General features: G+C 45.4%; 1 protein-coding gene across 2 annotated transcripts in view; it reads left to right on the top strand.

The window, feature by feature from the left end:
* The window catches only part of LOC129814196 (glypican-5-like), a 107,105-nt gene that overhangs the window by 24,783 nt on the left and 59,692 nt on the right, over nucleotides 1-22,630 (top strand). For both annotated transcript variants that reach the window (XM_055867144.1, XM_055867143.1), the window contains exon 2: nucleotides 2,571-2,732. In XM_055867144.1, the coding sequence (XP_055723119.1) occupies nucleotides 2,571-2,732 (162 nt within the window). The remainder of the gene's footprint in view (nucleotides 1-2,570; nucleotides 2,733-22,630) is intronic.

Genomic DNA, 22,630 nt, shown 5'->3' with positions numbered 1-22,630 from the left:
CTATAAGGGACTTATTAAGCCACATCGAGACCATGAGCTACGATTGCTGTTACCATAAAAACATTTACCATGAATGCTTTTGTTGAAAGGAAAATATTTTGTTGAGAAGAAATGTATCATAGTAACTGACTATATCTTAGATTCATCCTAGAGATTGCAGTATTTTCAAGCTTTTGTTCGTACTACAGTATGTCTCAGATATTACGTTTACACAAAGGGAGGATTAGCAAGGGTCACTTCAATAGGCTGTGAATCACTTGCTATTGTGCAGTTCCCTTTGACGTTGGACTCTTTGCGAATTGCAAGACCTGTCCAATATTAAAGGACTTGCAACAATCTGTTCGTTACTTCACCCCACAAAATACTGGTTCTTCTCATCAGCGTTCAATAAAGTCCATAACAGCAATCTACCCACCAAATGGACAACATAGATAAGACCTTGGTTATAATCAATGTTCTGGAATATTCCTGACACCGTTGACCTGTCCTGGTAGCAGCGGTTGGTGGCTGTGGCTGCCAAAGTCTTTATGGGTATCTCTTCCTCCCCCGTCGCTAGACATGAAGGACTGGGAGGCCAAGCTGGATTCCACTGTGAGTCTGTGGCCTGGATATTAGTTTCATATTGGAGAACTGTGTTGATGTCATGGTGCCTGATTGAGCCTCACTCAGGATCATATTAGATGACTCTTTATGTGGTTTATTATGGGCCAAGATATTATGGCTAGTGCGAGTCCAGTTTATACAGTGATGTAAAAGTGTCTCACATAGTGTGTGTGTCTGTGTGTGTGTGCGTGTGTGTGTGTGTGCGTGCGTGCGCGTCTGCGTGTGCTTGCATAGGCTATATGATCTAACACATTCACCAGCACTATTTATACTCCAAGCAGAGCTTGTGTTTTTAGTGGTAAGCTAAGCATGTATGAAATTCTACATAATCTTATATACTTTCTGTCGTTCTCTCTCCTCTTGTTCTATGCTCAGGTTGTACAGTGCATTCGGAAAGTATTCAGACCACTTCCCTTTCTCCAAATTCTGTTACGTTACAGCCTTCTAAAATTGATTAAATAATTTCCTCCCGTCATCAATACGCCATAATGACAAAGCGAAAACAGGTTTTTAGAACTTTTTGCAAATGTATTAAAAATTAAAAACAGAAATACCTTATTTGCATAAGTATTCAGACCCTTTTCTATAAGACTCGAAATTGAGCTCAGGTTTATCCTGTTTCCATTGATCATCCTTGAGATGTTTCTATAACTTAAATTGGAGTCCACCTGTGGTAAATTCAATTGATTGGACATGATTTGGAGAGGCACACCTGTCTATACAAGGTTCCACAGTTGACAGTGCATGTCAGAGCAAAAATCAAGCCATGAGGTCGAAGGAATTTTCCGTAGAGCTCCGAGACAGGACTGTCTCGAGGCACAGATTTGAAGACCCCCCCCCCCCCCCCCCCCAATAATACAATGGCCTCCATCATTCTTAAATGGAAGAAGATGGAACCATCAAGACTCTTCTCAGAGCTGTCTGTCCAGCCAAACTGAGCTTTCGGGGGAGAAGGGCCTTGGTCAGGGAGGTGACCAAGAACCCGATGGTCACTCTGACAAGATGGGAGAACCTTCCAGAAGGACAACTATCTCTGCAGAACTCCACCAATCAGGCCTTTATGGTAGAGTGGCTATGAGGAAGGTCTTGGTGGTCCAATGGTGAAGTTGCCATATGATACACCATATCCAGTCAATAATTGCTGTAGATATATATACACACAAGCAACAAAGCCCAACAATTTGTCTCTGAATTAGGCTTAACCTATGTGAATGGACACAGGTAGAGCAAGACTGCACAGCCTCTCCTTGAGAAACCAAGTAGGATCTGCCTCACTGCACCCATAATGAAATAATGAATGTGTCGAGTTGGCGGGAGGCTGTGGCAGAGAGTGATGAGGGGAGCCGAGCGCTCACTTCACCATATATAGTCCAGTCCTCCAGTACCCCCGACTGCACACCGTGTTTGTTGTAGCCCCGGACAAAAACACCTGATTCAACCTGTCAAGGGCTTGATGATTGGTTGACAAGTAGAATAGGTATAAGACCAGAGTTGGGAAACAGTGCTCTATATGGTGATGTGAGAAATGTTTTGTTTTGTAAAAACGTTCCTGCAGTAAAATGAACAAATCGCCCTATGGTGGAATATTATTTATATTTTGGATAATTTCACAATGAATAAAAAAATTCAACCTGCTGAAGATCTGGTGTAAAATGCTCACCCTGAAGTGTTCTGGCTACATGATGAACAAAGGCTAGAATTTATTTTTCAGAAAGGATTTCGATATTGCTCAATTTCTTTTTTTTAAAGCCTGAGGGAGAAGGATACGTGTATTGTTTTGTATTGTAACGTGACAAGGTAATCGATACCTGTACTTTGTTGATTTTTTAAATGTCATTTTGTTTTGTATTTTGTGCTCACGAAATAGCATATTATAAGCCCATAAGGGCTATGCAGTGTATGACACAGAAATAAAATCAATCAAATATAGACCTAACCCTGTCCTCTCTCTCCCTCTGTCCCATCAGATGTGGACCTGTTGGTGTGCAAGCACCAGGGCCCGTCCTGCTGCACCCGCAAGATGGAGGAGAGCTACCAGGTGGCGGTGAGACGAGAGACCCTCCAGAATGTCCGCTCCTACAGCTTCGAGCTGAAGTACCTCATCTCCGGCCACGCCACCGCCTTCCAGGGTAAGGAGAGGGGGAAAGTGGGATGGGATGGGAAGGCCTTTTAGGGAATGGAGTGATAGTGGGACAGGTACGGGATTTTAACCAGGTTAGAGATAGAGGAACTCTTTCCGTTTGTAAACCAATTTGGCCAAAATGTCACTGTCTGTCACGATCGTGTGGCGGATTAACGGACCAAAATGCAGCTTTTGGAAAATAAGCCATCTTCTTTTATTATACCACGAAGATGAACACGACACAAAAACACTTTAACAAAACAACAAAATAACAAAAACGACCGTGAAGCTACAAACGTTGTGCACTTACACACACTGGCTACAAACGTTCTTACATAGACAATTACCCACAACCAATGAGAGCCTATGGCTACCCTAAATAAGGCTCCCAATCAGAGACAACCGAAATCAGCTGTCTCTAATTGGGAACTCATTCAGGTAACCATAGACTCTCCTAGATAACTAACCAACATAGACAACGCTAGACATATACACTCAACACAAAACCATCTACTACACCCCATAACCCCTTTACCAAATAAACACCCAAAACCAACAAAACATAAACATTACCCATGTCACACCCTGACCTAACTAAAATAATAAAGAAAACAAAGAATAATAAGGCCAGGGCGTGACACTGTCCTAAACCACAAGAATGGGAAATGGAACAGAGGAAGCTACTTCATAGTACTTGGATGAGGCCTGTAAACGAATCTCTTTGCTGACATACAGTTGAACTTGTCTATATTTTCCACCAGCATAAACAGTTGAATACCAAACAGTTTTATTTGTTTTGCTAGTTATTTGTAAAAAAAATATATATTTGTTGAGGAATTCATTAAAATGTTTTTATTCCAAACCTCTTGGGCCACAGTTGCTGGCTCCAGCTCTAGTTCCTGACTCTTGCTCTGGCTAGTTTTTGATTGGTCAAGAGGGCACAGCTATCTTATTTTCCCCTCAGTGGTTTTGGCAGTAGCTGGGTTGTGGAGAGGTAGACTAGGGAGGGTAGAAAGTGAAATGGGTGGTGGGTAGGTAATGTTGGCAGTTAGCTGTATTGTGGAGAGGCAGTGGGAGCATGGAGACTAGGGAGGGTATAGCAGAGGGAGACGTTAATGCAGGATTCTGTTTTCTCACGCAGAAAAGGAAAGATAAAATGCAGAAGAAAATATCTTGCTGCGTTTTATACACGCCGATCTAAAATACTTATTTTTGTAAATTCTGCTCGGCTTCAGTCAAGGTTCGCTCCAAATCATGAATGTAAAAGGACAAATGATGTGCTTCAGTTGCACTTCTCCACTTGGATTAAATATCTTTGCCCTTGCCATTGGATCACCAGAAAGCACTCTGACTGATCTGTGAAGGCTACTTTTCTCCGGTACTTTCCTCCTGTGTAGTTATTCTTTGGTAGCAAGTTAAAATGCAAGATTAACTTCAAGCAAAACATTAGGAAATGTAGCTGGCTACTACTTTTTCTCCCCAATTTCGTGATATCCAATTGGTAGTTACAATCTTGTCCCATCGCTGTAACTCCCATACAGACTCGGGAGAGGCGAAGGTTGAGAGCCAAGCGTTCTCCAAAATGACTCTGCCAAGCAGCACCTCTTCTTGACATACTGCTTGCTTAACTCCGAAGCAAGCCACAACAATGTGTCAGAGGAAACACCGTACAACTGGCGGTCAGCTTCAGCTTGCAGGCATCTGGCCCGCCACAAGGAGTCAGTAGAGCGCGATGGGACAAGGCCATCCCGGCCGGACAAACCCTCCCATAGCCTGGACGACGCTGGGCCAATTGTGCGCTGCCTCATGGGTCACCCGGTCACGGCCGGCTGTGACACAGCCTGGGATCAATCCCGGCTCTGTAGTGACGTCTCAAGCGCCTTAGACCACTCGAGAGGCCCTAAACATGAGAAATATGATGGCCATGCATCGTTTTTTTGCAAAAAATACCTTGCTTTTTCACCGCAAGCCAATTTACTTATCTATGTGTGGCTGCTAGCCAAATAGCATTGCACTTCTGTTGTCATCTGATGATAACTATTTTCCCGGCAAATGTGTTGGTTGCACTAATGTATTTTGTTAAGTAAAACTATAGTATCACGTCCCTTATCATTCTATTGAAGCAAAACACCACGGTTGACCTTCAATATAAAACGCAGGTAAAATGGTTTATACGGCATTTTATGGTCTGCAGTTTGAAAATGCAGATTTCTGAAAGTTATGTGACCTCTGGTACCCTCTGAACCTCTGGTACCCTCTGACCCTCTGGCCTTCTGAGCCTCTGGGCTGCAGTAGTTTATGAGCGGAAGTCTGTCTACTGTGCCACTTTCTGCCTGCCTGGCTTTCTCTGAGGGCAGCAGTAGATGGATGGATGGATGGTTGGCAGGTCTGCCTGAGGGGCTTTTACTGGGCCAAGCAAGGCCAGCTCCGGTCCAGCCCCCCCAGCCTTGTCCTCTCCGATTGGGGTGAGTGGTAATTGCAATGTCGTTTGAAATTTCCTAAACTGACAGATTTTTCTCTGTAAACCTCCAGTGCTATCCCGCAAAGTCTACTGGCGAGCGGTTCTGAATGTTTTTGGTGCTGCAGGAATTTGTGTACCATGCAATTTGTTTTATAAGACAATGTACTGTGTGCATAGGCATTATGCTGGCCAGTTTTGTTTTATATGATTGTTGTTCGGATACCAGTGGTTTGTTGGACTCCTTCATGGAAATATGTGTGCATGATATATGCAAGTACGTGAGAGTGAGTCAAGTTGAGCCAATGGGTTAGTTGAGCCACCGCTTGTTTCTAGGAAACCATACACAAAATGTATCATGTGATCAAATATTTAGGAAGAGTTCATCATTTCATGGAGTCTGATGGAAGAAATCACATGGAACAAGTGATTAGCAAGTTAGGTCCTAAAAACAGATTTTCACCAAACCAAATGATTGTGTTGTTATAGGTTTCATGATGCTTGTATCTAAACCAAAGTATACTTTTTATACATAATGTAGGGTCTCTATAAGCTTCAATATGAGGTCCTAAACCTAGCATGAAAAGGCATCCTTGTAGCTGTGTGGGCTAATATAGTCAACATTTTTGCCTTTGGGTAAGTTGAACCAATGGCATAATATGCAGAGTATTTTTGCAATGTGTCATGCATATGAACTCAAAATAGTCAATTAAAACAAGGAGTCTAGCCACCCTTGAGGTTCTTGAAAGAGCAGCCAAGGAAGTGAGAGAAGGGAAGCAGCAGCAAGGGAGGAACAAATAGACTGAAGGACACTGAAGAGGTACATTGACAATAAAGACAATGAACATGTACCTGTGTGAAAGAGGCTATGACAGAGTAGCAGAGGACATGGAGTCTGAGCTTGATAAAGAGAGGCTATGACAGAGTAGCAGAGGTTATGGAGTCTGAGCTTGATAAAGAGAGGCTATGACAGAGTAGCAGAGGACATGGAGTCTCAGCTTGATAAAGAGAGGCTATGACAGAGTAGCAGAGGAGATGGAGTCTGAGCTTGATAAAGGGAGGCTATGACAGAGTAACAGAGGACATGGAGACTCAGCTTCATAAAGGGAGGCTATGACAGAGTAGCAGAGGAGATGGAGTCTGAGCTTGATAAAGAGAGGCTATGACAGAGTAGCAGAGGACATGGAGTCTCAGCTTGATAAGGAGAGGCTATGACAGAGTAGCAGAGGACATGGAGTCTGAGCTTGATAAAGAGAGGCTATGACAGAGTAGCAGAGGAGATGGAGTCTCAGCTTGATAAAGGGAGGCTATGACAGAGTAGCAGAGGACATGGAGTCTCAGCTTGATAAACATGTCAAGAATCTCGTGGAGCAGTTTCATTGGCTTAGTAGCCTCAAATGCAGAGAACTTGCCTATGGGTTGGCACATCAACACAACATTCCTGTCCCAGACAACTGCTCAAGAAGGGCAAGTGATATCGAACAGAGAGATCTATATCTGAATGTAGGCATACATTTAAGATATACAGTGAGATGATCAAGTGAATACATAATAAAGGTCTCAGTACAATATTCTAGCGGGTGGATTCATTTGTCATTATGAACATAACTTCCTGCTTACCTCATGTCTGGAGCCTTCTGAAGCAAGGTCAGGTGCTCAACATGTCTCGACAGAAATAGATTTAATCAACTATGGAACAACAATAGAAGGCATGATGATGTTGGTGATGATGATGTCAGTTGCCTCGGTTCAAAGCTCAACTTGTCCCGTTGGCGTGCTGTGTGGAGATTTGGCGTGTGTTGCTGTGGAGAAAGTCAAGTAGGGGAGCGACGTCTCGCGAGGTGTTTTAAATATCCTAGGAAGTCACTGTTATGACATGACGGTGGAGCGGAGACGTGCTTGCTATGGTGACATCGGTCCCTTTCTAATTGGTGTGTGCGTATGTGTGTGTGTGTGTGTTTCAGACTGATTTGAAGATACTTGTGTGTTGTGTATCTATGACCCTACTGTATCAGAATAATAGACTAGAACATGTTCACCCCCTCTCATCATCTCATCCAGTTTCAGATCTCGAAGGCGTCCTACCCCCACACACACACACGCACTCACACAAATACTCCCTCAGTTCCTCAGCTTCTCCCCAGCCTCTCCCCAGCCTGCTGCCTCAGCCTCTCCCCAGCCTGCTGCCCCAGCCTCTCCCCAGCCTGCTGTCTCAGCCTCTCCCCAGTCTGCTGCCTCAGCCTCTCCCCAGCCTGCTGTTTCAGCCTCTCCCCAGCCTGCTGCCTCAGCGGGGTATCCTGCTCTGCTGGAGTGTTTATTTGATCATCACACTCCTCCAGGCCTCCAGGGTGTGGCCTCTGTTTATGTTCCCTTGCTTCTGCTCACTCACAGGCCAAACACTGAGGGAGATGGCTTTTGGATCTCTCTCTCTCTCTCTCTCTCTCTTTATCTCACACTTGCTCACTCAATCACTCTCTCTCTCTCTGTCTCTCTCGCACTTTCTCACTCTCTCTCGACTCATTGTTCATGTGACACTGACTAACGATTGAGACTCAGCCAAAGATTTGACAGGCCCACCCGTAGGCAGATGTGAGTGTGTTTTGTTTGGCGGTTGTGTGTTTTGTTAGCCCAAACAGCCTACTGTGTCATGTCATGTATAGGTGGCGACATGTCACGAGTGTGACCCCATAAAAATGAATGTCCCATCCCGTTGACACAAATCAATTAAACCGTTTCACATCTTTTTCTCCTGTTTATGGCTAGTATACAGAACTCACTCCTCCTGGCCTCCTCCCTTTACCTTTAACATCGGATAGCTAAACCTCTCTCTGCCAGGCATGTCTGAATGTTCTGGTCACATGAGGAGGACTGACCAGGCCAACTTAACCCCCTAGTGATGTTTTTTAACCCTGTAATAGAGCTGGGACTATAAACCGAAAATGATCGAAGACCATTGCGATCAGTTATTGCCGGCATTTTGCTGATATCGTTTAATACAATACGTACCCTATACTAGAGCAATGTGACGTTTCAAATGAATACGTTTGATAATATGTGTGATTGTTTAAAGGGCAATTGTTGGCTACAACCATCAAACTAGTTGTAGTAGTTTAAAGGATAATTGTGTGGTGCACATTAATGTTATTAATGTATCGTTCTATTTATCATTAATCGCATCAATTGAAGCAATTTATCGAAGTATGGATATTTCGTCCATATCACCCTGCTCTGTAGTCTTTCCCTCGTTTCTGGACACCACTGAGTTTATTCTCCCTTCTGACATCATCTGTCCTTTAACATCAGACAGACAGGTCACCTAAATCCCACAGAGACAGGTCACACTAACTAGGGGTCAGAGGTCAGGAGGCTAGGGGTCAGGTACTTACACACACACACACACACACAGACAGGTCACACTCAGACCGGGGGGTCAGGAGCGGTCAGGATCCGTACATAATATGCTAATTGATAGTGAGTGTTGGGACTAGAGGGAATGGGGTTTAGCCCCAGTCTAGTCTAAGTCTGAGCCGGACCAGATTAGACCCAAAGAGGCTTTGGTAGACAAGAGGACCAGCCTGACCGTTAAAGTGCTCCAGCCAATCAGATCTGGACTAATCTCAAGCCTTTTATTGGCTGAGCTAGGCTGGAGCAGATGGACCAGACACTTATAGAACAGGCCTCTGTGTGATATCTGTGAGAGTGTGTGCTGGTTCCAGGAGGGTCAAGGAGTTTCAGCCACCATGTCAGACAGAGGGGGAAATCCACTCTGAGTCCATCAGTGATTACTGTCCAATCACCTCTTCTTACTCTGCTTGTTTACCATTAACTCTGGTAGGTTTGGCTGGACTGTGCTTCTAGGACTATAGTACAGGTATGTGTGTGTGTGTGTGTGTGTGTGTGTGTGTGTGTGTGTGTGTGTGTGTGTGTGTGTGTGTGTGTGTGTGTGTGTGTGTGTGTGTGTGTGTGTGTGTGTGTGTGTGTGTGTGTGTGTGTGTGTGTGTGTGTATATGAATGACTGTGTGTGTGTGAAGATTGAGTGTGAATGATCAGATTACCCTAACCCAGACCTTAACCTTATCCATGAGGTTGATGAAACATAGCTTACCCTATATCAGTGGCCAGGGGCATGGGGACTGGACACTCAGCTAAATGCCATTATCTGCGTCCCAAATAGCACCCTATTCCTATATCGTGCACTACATTTGACGAGAGCTCTATAGGCACTGGTCAAAAATAGTGCACTATATATGAAATAGGGTGCTATTGTGGATGCAACCCATGTCGACGTATGAGTCCTGGAGTTGAAGAGCTGTTGTTTACACACTCCGCCATCACCATGGATACATGCTAACACACAGGTGGTATTTATTGGTTGCGTACACAGATTTGCAGATGTTATCGCAAGTGCAGTGAAATCCTTGTGTTTCTAGCTCCAACAGTGCAGTAATACCTAGGAATATATATCTATTTTTTAAATACACACATCATCCCTTTATAATCCGTGATTTTCTGGTGTCCCTGCTACATATGTCTCGTGTCTGAGTCGTTGAAATGCGAGCTACAGTAAATGCTGCCTCAGGATATTTCCAATTTTTACATAGCCCAGAGAAGTTCCTTGAGAGCCTTTGCGATGTCGGCTTGGAGGGGAAAATACACGGTATTGTTATTGACCGAAGAAAATTCTTGCCGGAGGTAATGCGGTCGGCATTTGATGGTGAGAGATTGCAGATCGGGAGAACAAAAGGACTTGAGTTTCTGTACGTTACCACAGTCACACAATGATCATTAGCCAAAGTGTATTGGCAGCAGACCAACTTTTAATGCCATGACATTTTCAGGTTATTATTGTGTGCCTATCCTGCATATTTAGTATTTTATTTTTAAAAAATGTAATAATTTCTATTTAACTAGGCAAGTCAGTTAAGAACAAAATCTTTTGTCCAATGACAGTTTAGGAACAGTGGGTTAACTGCCATGTTCAGGGGCAGAATGACAGATTTTTACCTTGTCAGCTCGGGATTTGATCTAACAACCTTTCGGTTACTGTCCCAGTGCTCTAACCACTAGGCTACCAGATCCCCATTAGCACTTGCCAAGGCAGCAACTACTCTTCCTGGGGTCCAAACGTTGTGCATTATTTACATTGCTCAATTATTACATTACAATATTACAATACAAATTTACATGACTAAGAATAATGTGTGGGTGTGTGCAGATTGTGTGTTTAAGTGCGTGTGTTTGTTTGTTTTTTGTTATCTTTGTGGGGACCAGAATTAGGATTAGGGGTTTGGGATCAGCATTGAGGTTAGGGTTAGTGTTAGGGTTAAGGGAAAATAGTATTTTGAATGGGAATCAATTGTTTGGTCCCCACAAGGATAGTAAAACAAACGTGTGTGTGTGTGTGTGTGTGTGTGTGTGTGTGTGTGTGTGTGTGTGTGTGTGTGTGTGTGTGTGTGTGTCTCTTCACAGTAGGTGTTGTGCCGTGAGGTGTTGTTTTATCTGGGGCGGTTTTTCAATCAGATTTTCCAGCTTGCTTGAGTTACTTGAGGTGGAATAGTTGAATTTAGCCATGGCTCTATGTAGTAGTGCGTTTCCTAATAGTCTGTTCGAGACCTCTGGGGGCATGTCTTGTGGGGTATGTATGAGTGTCTGAGCTGTGTTTTAACGATTGAACGTGCTGTTCGGTACTATTAACACGTCAGTACCTCTCACAAAGACCAGTAGCAATGCAGTCAATCTCTCCTCTACTTTGATCCAGGAGAGATTGATGTGCATGTTGTTGATATTTGTGCCAGAAAATGTAGCCAAACTTGAATGAGACTTTTAATTACATAAACATAGGCTGACACCAGTCATGTTTGACAAATATAATGTAAGATAGTTAACATTAATGTCCTAAGACTTGATTCTGTCGACAAAGTTGAGGGTTCATTCGGATCAAATGGTCAGAAGACCAGAGCGTGAAGGACAGGGCTTGTTTTGCCCCGCACATTACCCACCTTGAATATGCGCGGAGGCGGTCAGCATTTTGAAACTTTTTAACCATAAACTTCATTATTTAAAACCTGGAAGTCTTATTTCATTTTATGAAGCATGTCTTACTTTGTTTCAAAGTAGCCTAGCCAAAATACGACCATAGAAATGTTAAGAGAAATATTTTATAAACACTTAATAGGACATTGAAACCAGCATTTTTTCCCTTCATGTTTTATTGGTTTTCAAATCAACATTCTTTTATTGTCCAGCAGCCAAAGGCATAATCCTAGTCATATTAGTTGGCCTAACCCATGCTAGTTGATGCATGTTTATATCCCCTCTCTTTCTTCATTTCTAACTGCCTGTTTGAGAAATGTGTTTTCCCGCTAATTGCATTTTGAAACTTTTGCATGTAGCCTACAGCCATGTGCGCATTGTTGAGCTTATAATAGGAAGAAATACAACTTAATCAACATTTAAGTTAAATGGTCTGATCTTTTGCATCAGACTCATTGATTCATAAAACATTATTGTGCAGTGGTTTTATGAATTTTGAATCTGTCGTCCTAGAACTGTCCTAGAGTCTGTTTTGAACTGTAGACATATTTTTGGTTGGCCCAGGGACGATGGGACACCCTTAATTTCGGGCCCTGGAGGGAATTCTTTTATAAAGACAAATATCACGTTCCTGACCTGTTTTCTGTTGTTTTGTATGTGTTTAGTTGGTCAGGACGTGAGCTGGGTGGGAATTCTATGTTGTGTGTCTAGTTTGTCTGTTTCTATGTCAGCCTAGTGTGGGTTCTCAATCAGAGACAGATGGTAGTCGTTGTCTCTGACTGAGACTCATATATAGGAGGCTTGTTTTGTGTTGGGATTTTGTGGGTGTTTGTTACCTGTCTCTGTGTTTGTGTTCTGCACCAGATAGGTCTGTATCGGTTTTGCACATTTGTTATTTTGTAGGTTGTTTGTAGTGTTTCACTTGTTCTGGTATTAAACATGTTTAACACTAGCCGCGCTGCACTTTGGTCCTCTCCTTCACCCCTGGAAGAAAACCTTTACAGAAACACCCACCAAACCCGGACCAAGCAGCGTGGCAACGGGCAGCAGCAACAGCAGCAGCAGTACAAGGAGGAATGGACATGGGAGGAGATTCTGGACGGAGAAGGACCCTGGGCAGAGCCAGAGGAGTGTCGTCGTCCCAAAGCGGAGCTGGAGGCATCAAAAGCAGAGAGGTGGCATTATGAGGCGCTTGCAAGGCAGAGTGGCTGGAAACCCGAGAGGCTCACCCAAAAAATTCTTGGGAGGGGGCTAAAGGGGAGTGTGGCGAAGCCGGGTTGGATACCTGAGCCAACTCCCCGGGCTTACCGTGGAGTGAGAGGGCGTCGTACTGGTCAGACACCGTGTTATGCGGTAAAGCGCACGGTGTCCCCAGTACGCGTGCTTAGCCCAGTGCGGGCTATTCCACCTTGCCGCACTGGTAGGGCTAGGTTGGGCATCGAGCTGGATGTCATGAAGCCGGCCCAACATATCTGGCCTCCAGTACGTCTCCTCGGGCCGGCGTACATGGCACCAGCCTTACAGGTGGTGTCCCCGGTTCGCCTGCATAGCCCAGTGCGGGCTATTCCACCTCGCCGCACTGGCAGGGCTACGGGGACCATTCAACCTGGTAAGGTTGGAGAGGCTCGGTGCTCAAGAGCGCGTGTCCTCCTTCACGGTCCGGTATATCCGGCGCCACCTTCCCGCCCCAGCCCAGTACCACCAGTGCCTATACCACGCACCAGGCTTCCAGTGCATCTCCAGAGCCCTGTTCCTCCTCCCCGCACTCGCCCTGAGGTGCGTGCTCTCAGCCCGGTACCTCCAGTTCCGGCACCACGCATCAGGCCTATAGTGCGTCTCAGCCAGCCAGAGTCTGCCGTCTGCCCAGCGGTGCCTGAACTGCCCGTCTGCCCAGCGGTGCCTGAACTGCCCGTCTGCCCAGCGGTGCCTGAACTGCCCGTCTGCCCAGCGGTGCCTGAACTGCCCGTCTGCCCAGCGCCGTCTGAGCCGTCCGTCTGCCCAGCGCCGTCTGAGCCGTCCGTCTGCCCAGCGCCGTCTGAGCCGTCCGTCTGCCCAGCGCCGTCTGAGCCGTCCGTCTGCCCAGCGCCGTCTGAGCCGTCCGTCTGCCCAGCGCCGTCTGAGCCGTCCGTCTGCCCAGCGCCGTCTGAGCCATCCGTCTGCCCAGCGCCGTCTGAGCCATCCGTCTGCCCAGCGCCGTCTGAGCCGTCCGTCTGCCCAGCGCCGTCTGAGCCGTCCGTCTGCCCAGCGCCGTCTGAGCCGTCCGTCTGCCCAGCGCCATCTGAGTCGTCCGTCTGCCACGAGCCATTAGAGCCGTCCGTCAGTCAGGAGCCGCTAGAGCCGTCCGTCAGTCAGGAGCCGCCAGAGCCGTCCGTCAGTCAGGAGCCGCCAGAGCCGCCAGCCAGTCAGGAGCCGCCAGAGCCGCCAGCCAGTCAGGAGCCGCCAGAGCCGCCAGCCAGTCAGGAGCCTCCAGAGCCGCCAGCCAGTCAGGAGCCGCCGGAGCCGCCAGCCAGTCAGGAGCCGCCGGAGCCGCCAGCCAGTCAGGAGCCGCCGGAGCCGCCAGCCAGTCAGGAGCCGCCGGAGCCGCCAGCCAGTCAGGAGCCGCCGGAGCCGCCAGCCAGTCAGGAGCCGCCGGAGCCGCCAGCCAGTCAGGAGCCGCCGGAGCCGCCAGCCAGTCAGGAGCCGCCGGAGCCGCCAGCCAGTCAGGAGCCGCCGGAGCCGCCAGCCAATCAGGAGCCGCCGGAGACGCCAGCCAGTCAGGAGCCGCCGGAGACGCCAGCCAGTCAGGAGCCGCCGGAGACGCCAGCCAGTCAGGAGCCGCCGGAGACGCCAGCCAGTCAGGAGCCGCCAGAGACGCCAGCCAGTCAGGAGCCGCCAGAGACGCCAGCCAGTCAGGAGCCGCCAGAGACGCCAGCCAGTCAGGAGCCGCCAGAGACGCCAGCCAGTCAGGAGCCGCCAGAGACGCCAGCCAGTCAGGAGCCGCCAGAGACGCCAGCCAGTCAGGAGCCGCCAGAGACGCCAGCCAGTCAGGAGCCGCCAGAGACGCCAGCCAGTCAGGAGCCGCCAGAGACGCCAGCCAGTCAGGAGCCGCCAGAGACGCCAGCCAGTCAGGAGCCGCCAGAGACGCCAGCCAGTCAGGAGCCGCCAGAGACGCCAGCCAGTCAGGAGCCGCCAGAGACGCCAGCCAGTCAGGAGCCGCCAGAGACGCCAGCCAGTCAGGAGCTGCCAGAGCTGCCCTACATTCATGAGCTGCCCTTGCAGTCATGAGCTGCCCTCCAGTCATGAGCTGCCCTTCAGTCATGAGCTGCCCTTCAGTCATGAGCTGCCCTCCAGTCATGAGCTGCCCTTCAGTCATGAGCTGCCCTTCAGTCATGAGCTGCCCTCCAGTCATGAGCTGCCCTCCAGTCATGAGCTGCCCTCCAGTCATGAGCTGCCCTCCAGTCATGAGCTGCCACTCAGTCCGGAGTTGTCCCTCTGTCCTGAGCTACCTCTGTGTCCTGGGCTACCTCTCTGTCCTGAGCTACCTCTTTGTCCTGAGTTGTCTCCTCTATTGTAAAGGGGAGTTGGTGAAGGTTCCTGGACCATGGTCGGGGGCGAGGGTCGCCACTCAAGGGACGCTAAGGAGGTGGACAAAGACAATGGTGGAGTGGTGCCCTCGTCCACCGCCGGAGCCGCCACCGCGGACAGATGCCCACCCAGACCCTCCCCTTGAGTTTTAGGGGTGCGCCCGGAGTTTGCACCTTGAGGGGAGGGTTCTGTCACGTTCCTGACCTGTTTTCTGTTGTTTTGTATGTGTTTAGTTGGTCAGGACGTGAGCTGGGTGGGAATTCTATGTTGTGTGTCTAGTTTGTCTGTTTCTATGTCAGCCTAGTGTGGGTTCTCAATCAGAGACAGATGGTAGTCGTTGTCTCTGATTGAGACTCATATATAGGAGGCTTGTTTTGTGTTGGGATTTTGTGGGTGTTTGTTACCTGTCTCTGTGTTTGTGTTCTGCACCAGATAGGTCTGTATCGGTTTTGCACATTTTGTTATTTTGTAGGTTGTTTGTAGTGTTTTCACTTGTGTTTGTATTAAACATGTTTAACACTAGCCGCGCTGCATTTTGGTCCTCTCCTTCACCCCTGGAAGAAAACCTTTACAACAAAAAGTATTTGGTTGTAGCCTAACTGTATTATTGCAATATTTTATAGGCTACCAAGAGTGGCCAACCATCCTCCAGGAGAGCCTTAAAAGGGCAGTGTGGTATTTTGAGACAGGCTTGAATATGCAAAGAAGCCAATTGGCAAAGGGTAGGCTCCATTTTTGTCTCATTCACTATGGTAAAATATAATAATACATTTTATTTTGTAAAGTGGTTCCTTGCATAATACAATTATGTAAAAATGGTGTTACGGACAATTTTTTATTTTTGGACAAGTAAAAAGTCTGTCCTACTTGTCCAAAGGACAAGTTTAAAAAAAGCCCTGTAAGGGTTGCAGTGATTTCACTTCCTGTGTTGGCTGACGTGTATAATGTTGTCATCTGTGTACATAGACACAGGCTTTACTCAATCCATTACTCCCCAATGGGTCAAAATAATGATTTTTTTTATTATATATTTTTTTACCCCCTTTTCGATTTTGTCTCAGCGCTGCAACTCTCCCAAGGCTTGGGAGGAGAAGGTCGACTCATGCATTCTCCGAAACATGACCCGCCAAACTTTGCTTCTTAACACCCGTCCTCTTAACCCAGAAGCCAGCCACACCAGTGTGCCAGAGGAAACACCTTTCAACTGACGACCGAAGTCAGCCTACAGGGGCCCGGCCCCCCACAAGGAGTCGCTAGAGTGCAATGAGCCAAGTAATGCTCCCCCGGCTAAACTTTCCCCTAACCCGGACGACGCTGGGCCAATTGTGCACCGCCCTATGGGTCTCCAGATCACGGCCAGTTGTGATACAGCCCGGGATCAAACCCAGGTCTGTAGTGACGCCTATAGCACTGCGATACAGTGCCTTAGACCGTTGCACCAATCGGGAGGCCCACAACCAAATACTTTAATCATTATAAAATGATTCCCTCATTCAATAAATCAGGGATCAAATTGATAAGGTAGGCTCCTTCAAAGCAAGGTTTCTAACTAGACATGTTTATATATAAGGCAAAATATTCATGTTTCAAGGGAGATTATTTGTCAATAAAGCTATTCTTAGAATATATTACATGGCTACTGTTTAACCCTTGGCCTACAATTTCCACGGACATCTAATGAACATAATAAATCCCCATCGAAATCCGTCTGTTTAAGCTAGAGATAGTGTATGTGTTTTTTTGCATGGGCTGCGTCTCAACCCAAGGCATCTGCCGATATCGCCCTTCCGCACCTGCGGTGAAAGGTGGCAGAGCTAGAGTGATGTTTGTTAAACCATGAGACATCCCGAAAATCGTTTTTCTCGCAAAAACGTCTGTAGCGTCCTACAAATTACTGTGACCACTCTATTGAAAGATGGGACGCCCACAAGCCTGAAGTCGGTACAGCCTCTTCTGCCAACTTCTGTCTGTAGCGTCCGAACGGTTTGGGCTACACACTAATATGACCCCTTTGTGGAAAGCTGAGACTCTCACGAACACAACGTTTTACTCTAGGACGCCCACAAGCCTCACAAGACTAATCTGAAGGTCCCCGGCACCAGTTCAAGAAGTTCATGGAAGTCAGTCGCGGTCGGTGCCGTTTAAGATGAGTGAGGCCAATTTATTTTTCATGAGCATGGCCTTATTTCTTTTACAGCATATTGGATGACTGTCATTCTTATTCCATTCGCCCAGTTCATTGTAACAGCGATAGCTTTAGGCTACTAAATGATACTTGAATTTTCCCTCTACCCATCATGAGGTTGCTACATACAACCTAGCCTATGAATTAAAGTTTACAACGTAGGTACACAGGTCGAGAGAAAATGTTGTTTACAGACAGTGACGCATGGACAGACAGTGAGACAATCAATGCCGCCTTGCACACTCGTCTTCATCTAGCTGATCTAGGGTGTAATCATTAGTCCAACAGTTGCAAAAACTAGTTTCTGTTGGACAATTCAGATATGTTTATCCCTGTTTTGTTCCATTTGCTTCCGTTTAAGAAATGTTTTTTTCAACAGGATCGGCGGAAGGAATACACCTCTGATCACGAGTAAACACAGTTCACTTTCATAGCAGCCAAGTTGTATTCTTTCTCACATCTATGTGCTCTCCTCCTCTCACCTTTTCCCTTCGCTTGTGGACTTCAATACACAACACATCAGCTGTGTGTGACAAGGTGAAAAACCTTTCCAATCTAGAAGAAAAAGAAAAACCTTTCCAAGCCAAACCAAATCATAATCGCTACAGACAGCCTACATCATTGTCACCATATTAGCTAAAGTAACATCCTAGTCAACATAGCTAATTGAACTAATGCGTTAGTAAAACCGCTAAAATCATGCAGTACATCGTTACAGTGTACAGCCATTAAGCAGTTTAGCACTTACACCGGCCCCGGTGACAATAAATTAGTAAAACCAAAAGCTTACCTTGACTTGGAAGAGTTCCAGTGTTGTGCTGGATAGTCAGAGTCAGCTAGCTAACATAGCATCCCTCTGTTTGAGCAGGGTGTTTGCATAGGCTAAAGGATAAACTATCTAAGTAAGTGAAACTGAAAAAAAATCTCTTGCTTCTCCTATTTTTTAGAAGAAATTAATTTGTTCAAAACTGTTTAACTATTGTCTTTCTCTCTCATTGAGTCAACTACTCACCACATTTTTTTGCACTGCAGTGCTAGCTAGCTGTAGCTTATACTTTCAGTACTAGATTCATTTGGTGATCCTTTGATTGGGTGGACAACATGTCAGTTCATACTACAAGAGCTCTGATAAGTTGGAGTACGTCCTCTTGAAGTTGTCATAATTACTGTGCAAAACTATGGAAGGGGGTGAGAACCAAGAGCTTTCTAGGTTTTGTATTGAAGTCAATGTACCCAGAGGAGGACGGAAGCTAGCTGTACTCCGGCTACACTATCCTACAGAGTGCTGTTGAGGCTACTGTAGACCTTGCAAAACAGTTTGTTTTAATCAATTATTTGGTGACGTGAATATATTTAGTATAGTTTTAGCTAAAAAGTCTAACTTTTAAAATGTTTTACAATTTACATTTTTATGAAATTCACTGAGGAGGATGGTCCTCCACTTCCTCCTCTGAGGGGCCTCCACTGATGTAAGTACAGTTAAAGTCGGAAGTTTACATACACCTTAGCCAAATACATTTAAACTCAGTTTTTCACAATTCCTGACATTTAATCCTAGTAATAATTCCCTATATTAGGTTAGTTAGGATCACCACTTTATTTTAAGAATGTGAAATGTCAGAATAATAGTAGAGAGAATGATTTATTTCAGCTTTTATTTCTTTCATCACATTCCCAGTGGGTCAGAAGTTTACATACACTCAATTACTATTTGGTAGCATTGCCTTTAAATTGTTTAACTTGGGTCATACATACCTTTAACTTCCTGACTGATGTTTTGAGATGTTGCTTCAATATATCCACATAATTTTCCCTCCTCATGAAGCCATCTATTTTGTGAAGTGTACCAGTTCCTCCTGCAGCAAAGCACCCCCACAACATGATGCTGCCACCCCCGTTCTTCACGGTTGGGATGGTGTTCTTCGGCTTGCAAGCCTCCCTCTTTTTCCTCCAAACATAATGATGGTCATTATTGCCAAACAGTTCTATTTTTGTTTCATCAGACCGGAGGACATTTCTCCAAAAAGTACAATCTTAGTCCCCATGTGCAGTTGCAAACCGTAGTCTGGCTTTTTTATGGCGGTTTTGGAGCAGTGGCTTCTTCCTTGCCGAGCGGCCTTTCAGGTTATGTCGATATAGGACTCGTTTTTACTGTGGATATAGATACTTATGTGCCTGCTTCCTCCAGCATCTTCACAGGGTCCTTTGCTTTTGTTCTGGGATTGATTTGCACTTTTCATACCACAGTACGTTCATCTCTAGGAGACAGAACGCGTCTCCTTCCTGAGCGGAATGACAGCTGTGTGGTCCCATGGTGTTTATACTTGCATACTATTGTTTGTACAGATGAACGTGGTACCTTCAGGCATTTGGAAATTGCTCCCAAGGACGAACCAGACTTGTGGAGGTCTCCAATTTTCTTCTGAGGTCTTGGCTCATTTCTTTTGATTTTCCCATGATGTCAAGCAAAGAGGCACTGAATTTGAAGGTATGCCTTGAAATACATCCACAGGTACACCTCTAATTGACTCAAATTATGTTAATTAGCCTATTAGAAGCTTCTAAAGCCATGACATAATTTTCTTGAATTTTGCAAGCTGTTTAAAAGCATAGTCGACTTAGTGTATGTAAACTTCTGGCCCACTGGAATTGTGATAAAGTGAATTATAAGTGAAATAATCTGTCTGTAAACAATTGTTGGAAAAACAACTTGTGTCATGCACAAAGTAGATGTCCTAACCGACTCGCCAAAACTATAGTTTGTTAACAAGAAATTTGTGGAGTGGTTAAAAAACTAGTTTTAATGACTCCAACCTAAGTGTTTGTAAACTTCCGACTTCAACTGTATATATGAAGATCGTTTAGTGCCTACATTTTTTTTTATAAATACATACAAAAAATAATTTAAAAAGTTGCCTGATCTTTCTTTCTAATATATTTATATATTTTACTATCTTGTGCCATGTAGTGAATCTGTTATTCAATGCGTTTCTATTGGCCATTAGCATTAATGCCATATTCAATGTTTCATCCAATCATTTTTTTATATACACTAACGTTCACAAGTTTGGGGTCACTTAGAAATGTCCTTGTTTTCCATATTTCCATATGAGTTGCAAATGAGTTGCAAAATGAATAGGAAATATAGTCAAGATATACACAAGGTTATGAATATAGATTTTTAATTGAAATAATAATTGTGTCCTTCGCTCCGCTTACTTTGCTTTTGTCAAATAATCCTCCATTTGCAGCAATTACGGCCTTGCAGACCTTTGGCATTCTAGTTGTCAATTTGTTGAGGTAATCTCAAGAGATTTCACCCCATGCCTCCTGAAGCACCTCCCACAAGTTGGATTGGCTTGATGGGCACTTCTTACGGTCAAGCTTCTCCCACAACAGCTCAGTAGGGTTGAGATCCGGTGACTGTGCTGACCACTCCATTATAGACAGACTACCAGCTGACTGCTTCTTCCCTAAATAGTTATTGCATAGTTTGTAGCTCTGCTACAGCACCGTCCACAGGGTATGGCATGGCGTTGAAAAATGGAGTGACAGCCTTCCTTCTTCAAGATCCCTTTTACCTTGTACAAATCTCCCACTTTACCACTACCAAAGCACCCCCAGACCATCACATTGCCTCCACCATGCTTGACAGATGGTGTCAAGCACTCCTCCAGCATCTTTTCATTTTTTCTGTATCTCACGAATGTTCTTCTTTGCGATCTGAACTCCTCAAACTTAGATTAGTTTGTCCATAACACTTTTTTCCAATCTTCCTCTGTCCAGTGTCTATGTTCTTTTGCCCATCTTAATCTTTTATTTTTATTGGCCAGTCTGAGATATGGCTTTTCGTTTGCAACTCTGCCTAGAAGGCCAGCATCCCAGAGTCGCCGCTTCACTGTTGACGTTAAGACTGGTGTTATGCCGGTACTATTTAATGAAGCTGCCAGTTGAGGACTTGTGAGGTGTCTGTTTCTCAAACTAGACGCTCTAATGTACTTGTCCTCTTGCTCAGTTGTGCACCGGGGCTTCCCACTCCTCTTTCTATTCTGGTTATAGCCAGTTTGCACTGTTCTATGAAGGGAGTAGTACACTGTGTTGTACGAGATCGTCCGTTTCTTGGCAATTTCTTGCATGGAATAGCCTTCATTTCTCAGAACAAGAATAGACTGATGAGTTGCAGAAGAAAGTTCTTTGTTTCTGGACATTTTGAGCCTGTAATCAAATCCACAAATGCTGATGCTCCAGATACGAAACTAGTCTAAAGCAGGTCAGTTTTATTGCTTCTTTAATCATGACAATAGTTTTCAGCTGTGCTAACATAATTGCAAAATGATTTTCTAATGATCAATTAGCCATTTAAAATGATAAACTTGGATTAGCTGACATTGTAACACAGGAGCGATGGTTGCTGTGTCACGATCGTAAAAGGGTGTGAAAAGAATCAGACGCAGAGAGAGAGCCGCTTGGGGGGAAAAATATTCCTTTTACTGCTTAACCAAAATATAAAGCCCGAACATACAGGGCGCAGAAAAACACTTGACACAACCCAACATACAACGCACGTAACAAAAAACAATCCCGCACAAAACAAGGGCGGGTCAAACTCCTAAATATAGGGAAGCTCATTACGAAATAAAAAAAAACCCACAGGTGCAAATAATCAGAACACACAAACAGATTAACGAAAAAGGGATCGGTAGCGGCTAGTAGGACGGTGACGACGACCGCCGAGCACCGCCCGAACAGGCAGGGGAGCCAACCTCGGCGGAAGTCGTGACATGCTGATAATGGGATTCTGTATGCCTATGTAGATATTCCATTAAAAATCTGCCGTTTACAGCTACAATAGTCATTTTCATGATTAACAATGTCTACACTGTATTTCTGATCAATTTGATGTTATTTTATTTCAAAAACTAGGACATTTCTAAGTGACCCCAAACTTTTGAACGGTAGTGTATTTTTTGATAACTTATTAAGCTGTCTTACATTTCAAAATCAAATAGCTAAATGGTTATTGGTATGACCATCTTAACATATGTTAGCTGATAACCCCCCTTCCCCGGCACTAAGAACTCTCTCAACAAACTCTATAAGGCCATAAGCAAAGGAGAAAATGTTCACACAGAACCGGCGCTCCTAGTGGCCGGGGACTTTAATGCAGGCAAACTTGTGCAACCAGGGGGAAAAATTCTAGACCACCTTTACTCCACACACAGGATACATACAAAGCTCTCCCCCGCCCTCCATTTGGCAAATCTGACCACAATTCTATCCTCCTGATTCCTGCTTACAAGCAAAAACTAAAGCAGGAAGTACTAGTGACTCGCTCAATACAGAAGTGGTCAGATGATGCAGATGCTACACTACAGGACTGTTTTGCCAGCACAGACTGGAATATGTTCCGGGATTCATCCAATGGCATTGAGGAATACACCACCTCAGTCATCGGCTTCATCAATAAGTGCAATGATGACGTCATCCCCATAGTGACTGTACGTACATATCCCAACCAGAAGCCGTGGATTACAGGCAATTTCCACATCGAGTTAAAGGCTAGAGCTGCCGCTTTCAAGGAGCGGGACACTAATCCCGCTATGCCCTCAGACGAACCATCAAACAAGCAAAGCGTCAATACAGGATTAAGATTGAATCCTACTAC

Source organism: Salvelinus fontinalis, chromosome 17 (assembly GCF_029448725.1).
Source record: "Salvelinus fontinalis isolate EN_2023a chromosome 17, ASM2944872v1, whole genome shotgun sequence".
NCBI lineage: Eukaryota > Metazoa > Chordata > Actinopteri > Salmoniformes > Salmonidae > Salvelinus > Salvelinus fontinalis.
Note: the sequence above shows the minus strand (reverse complement) of the source record. Positions and strands in the feature narration are given on the sequence as shown.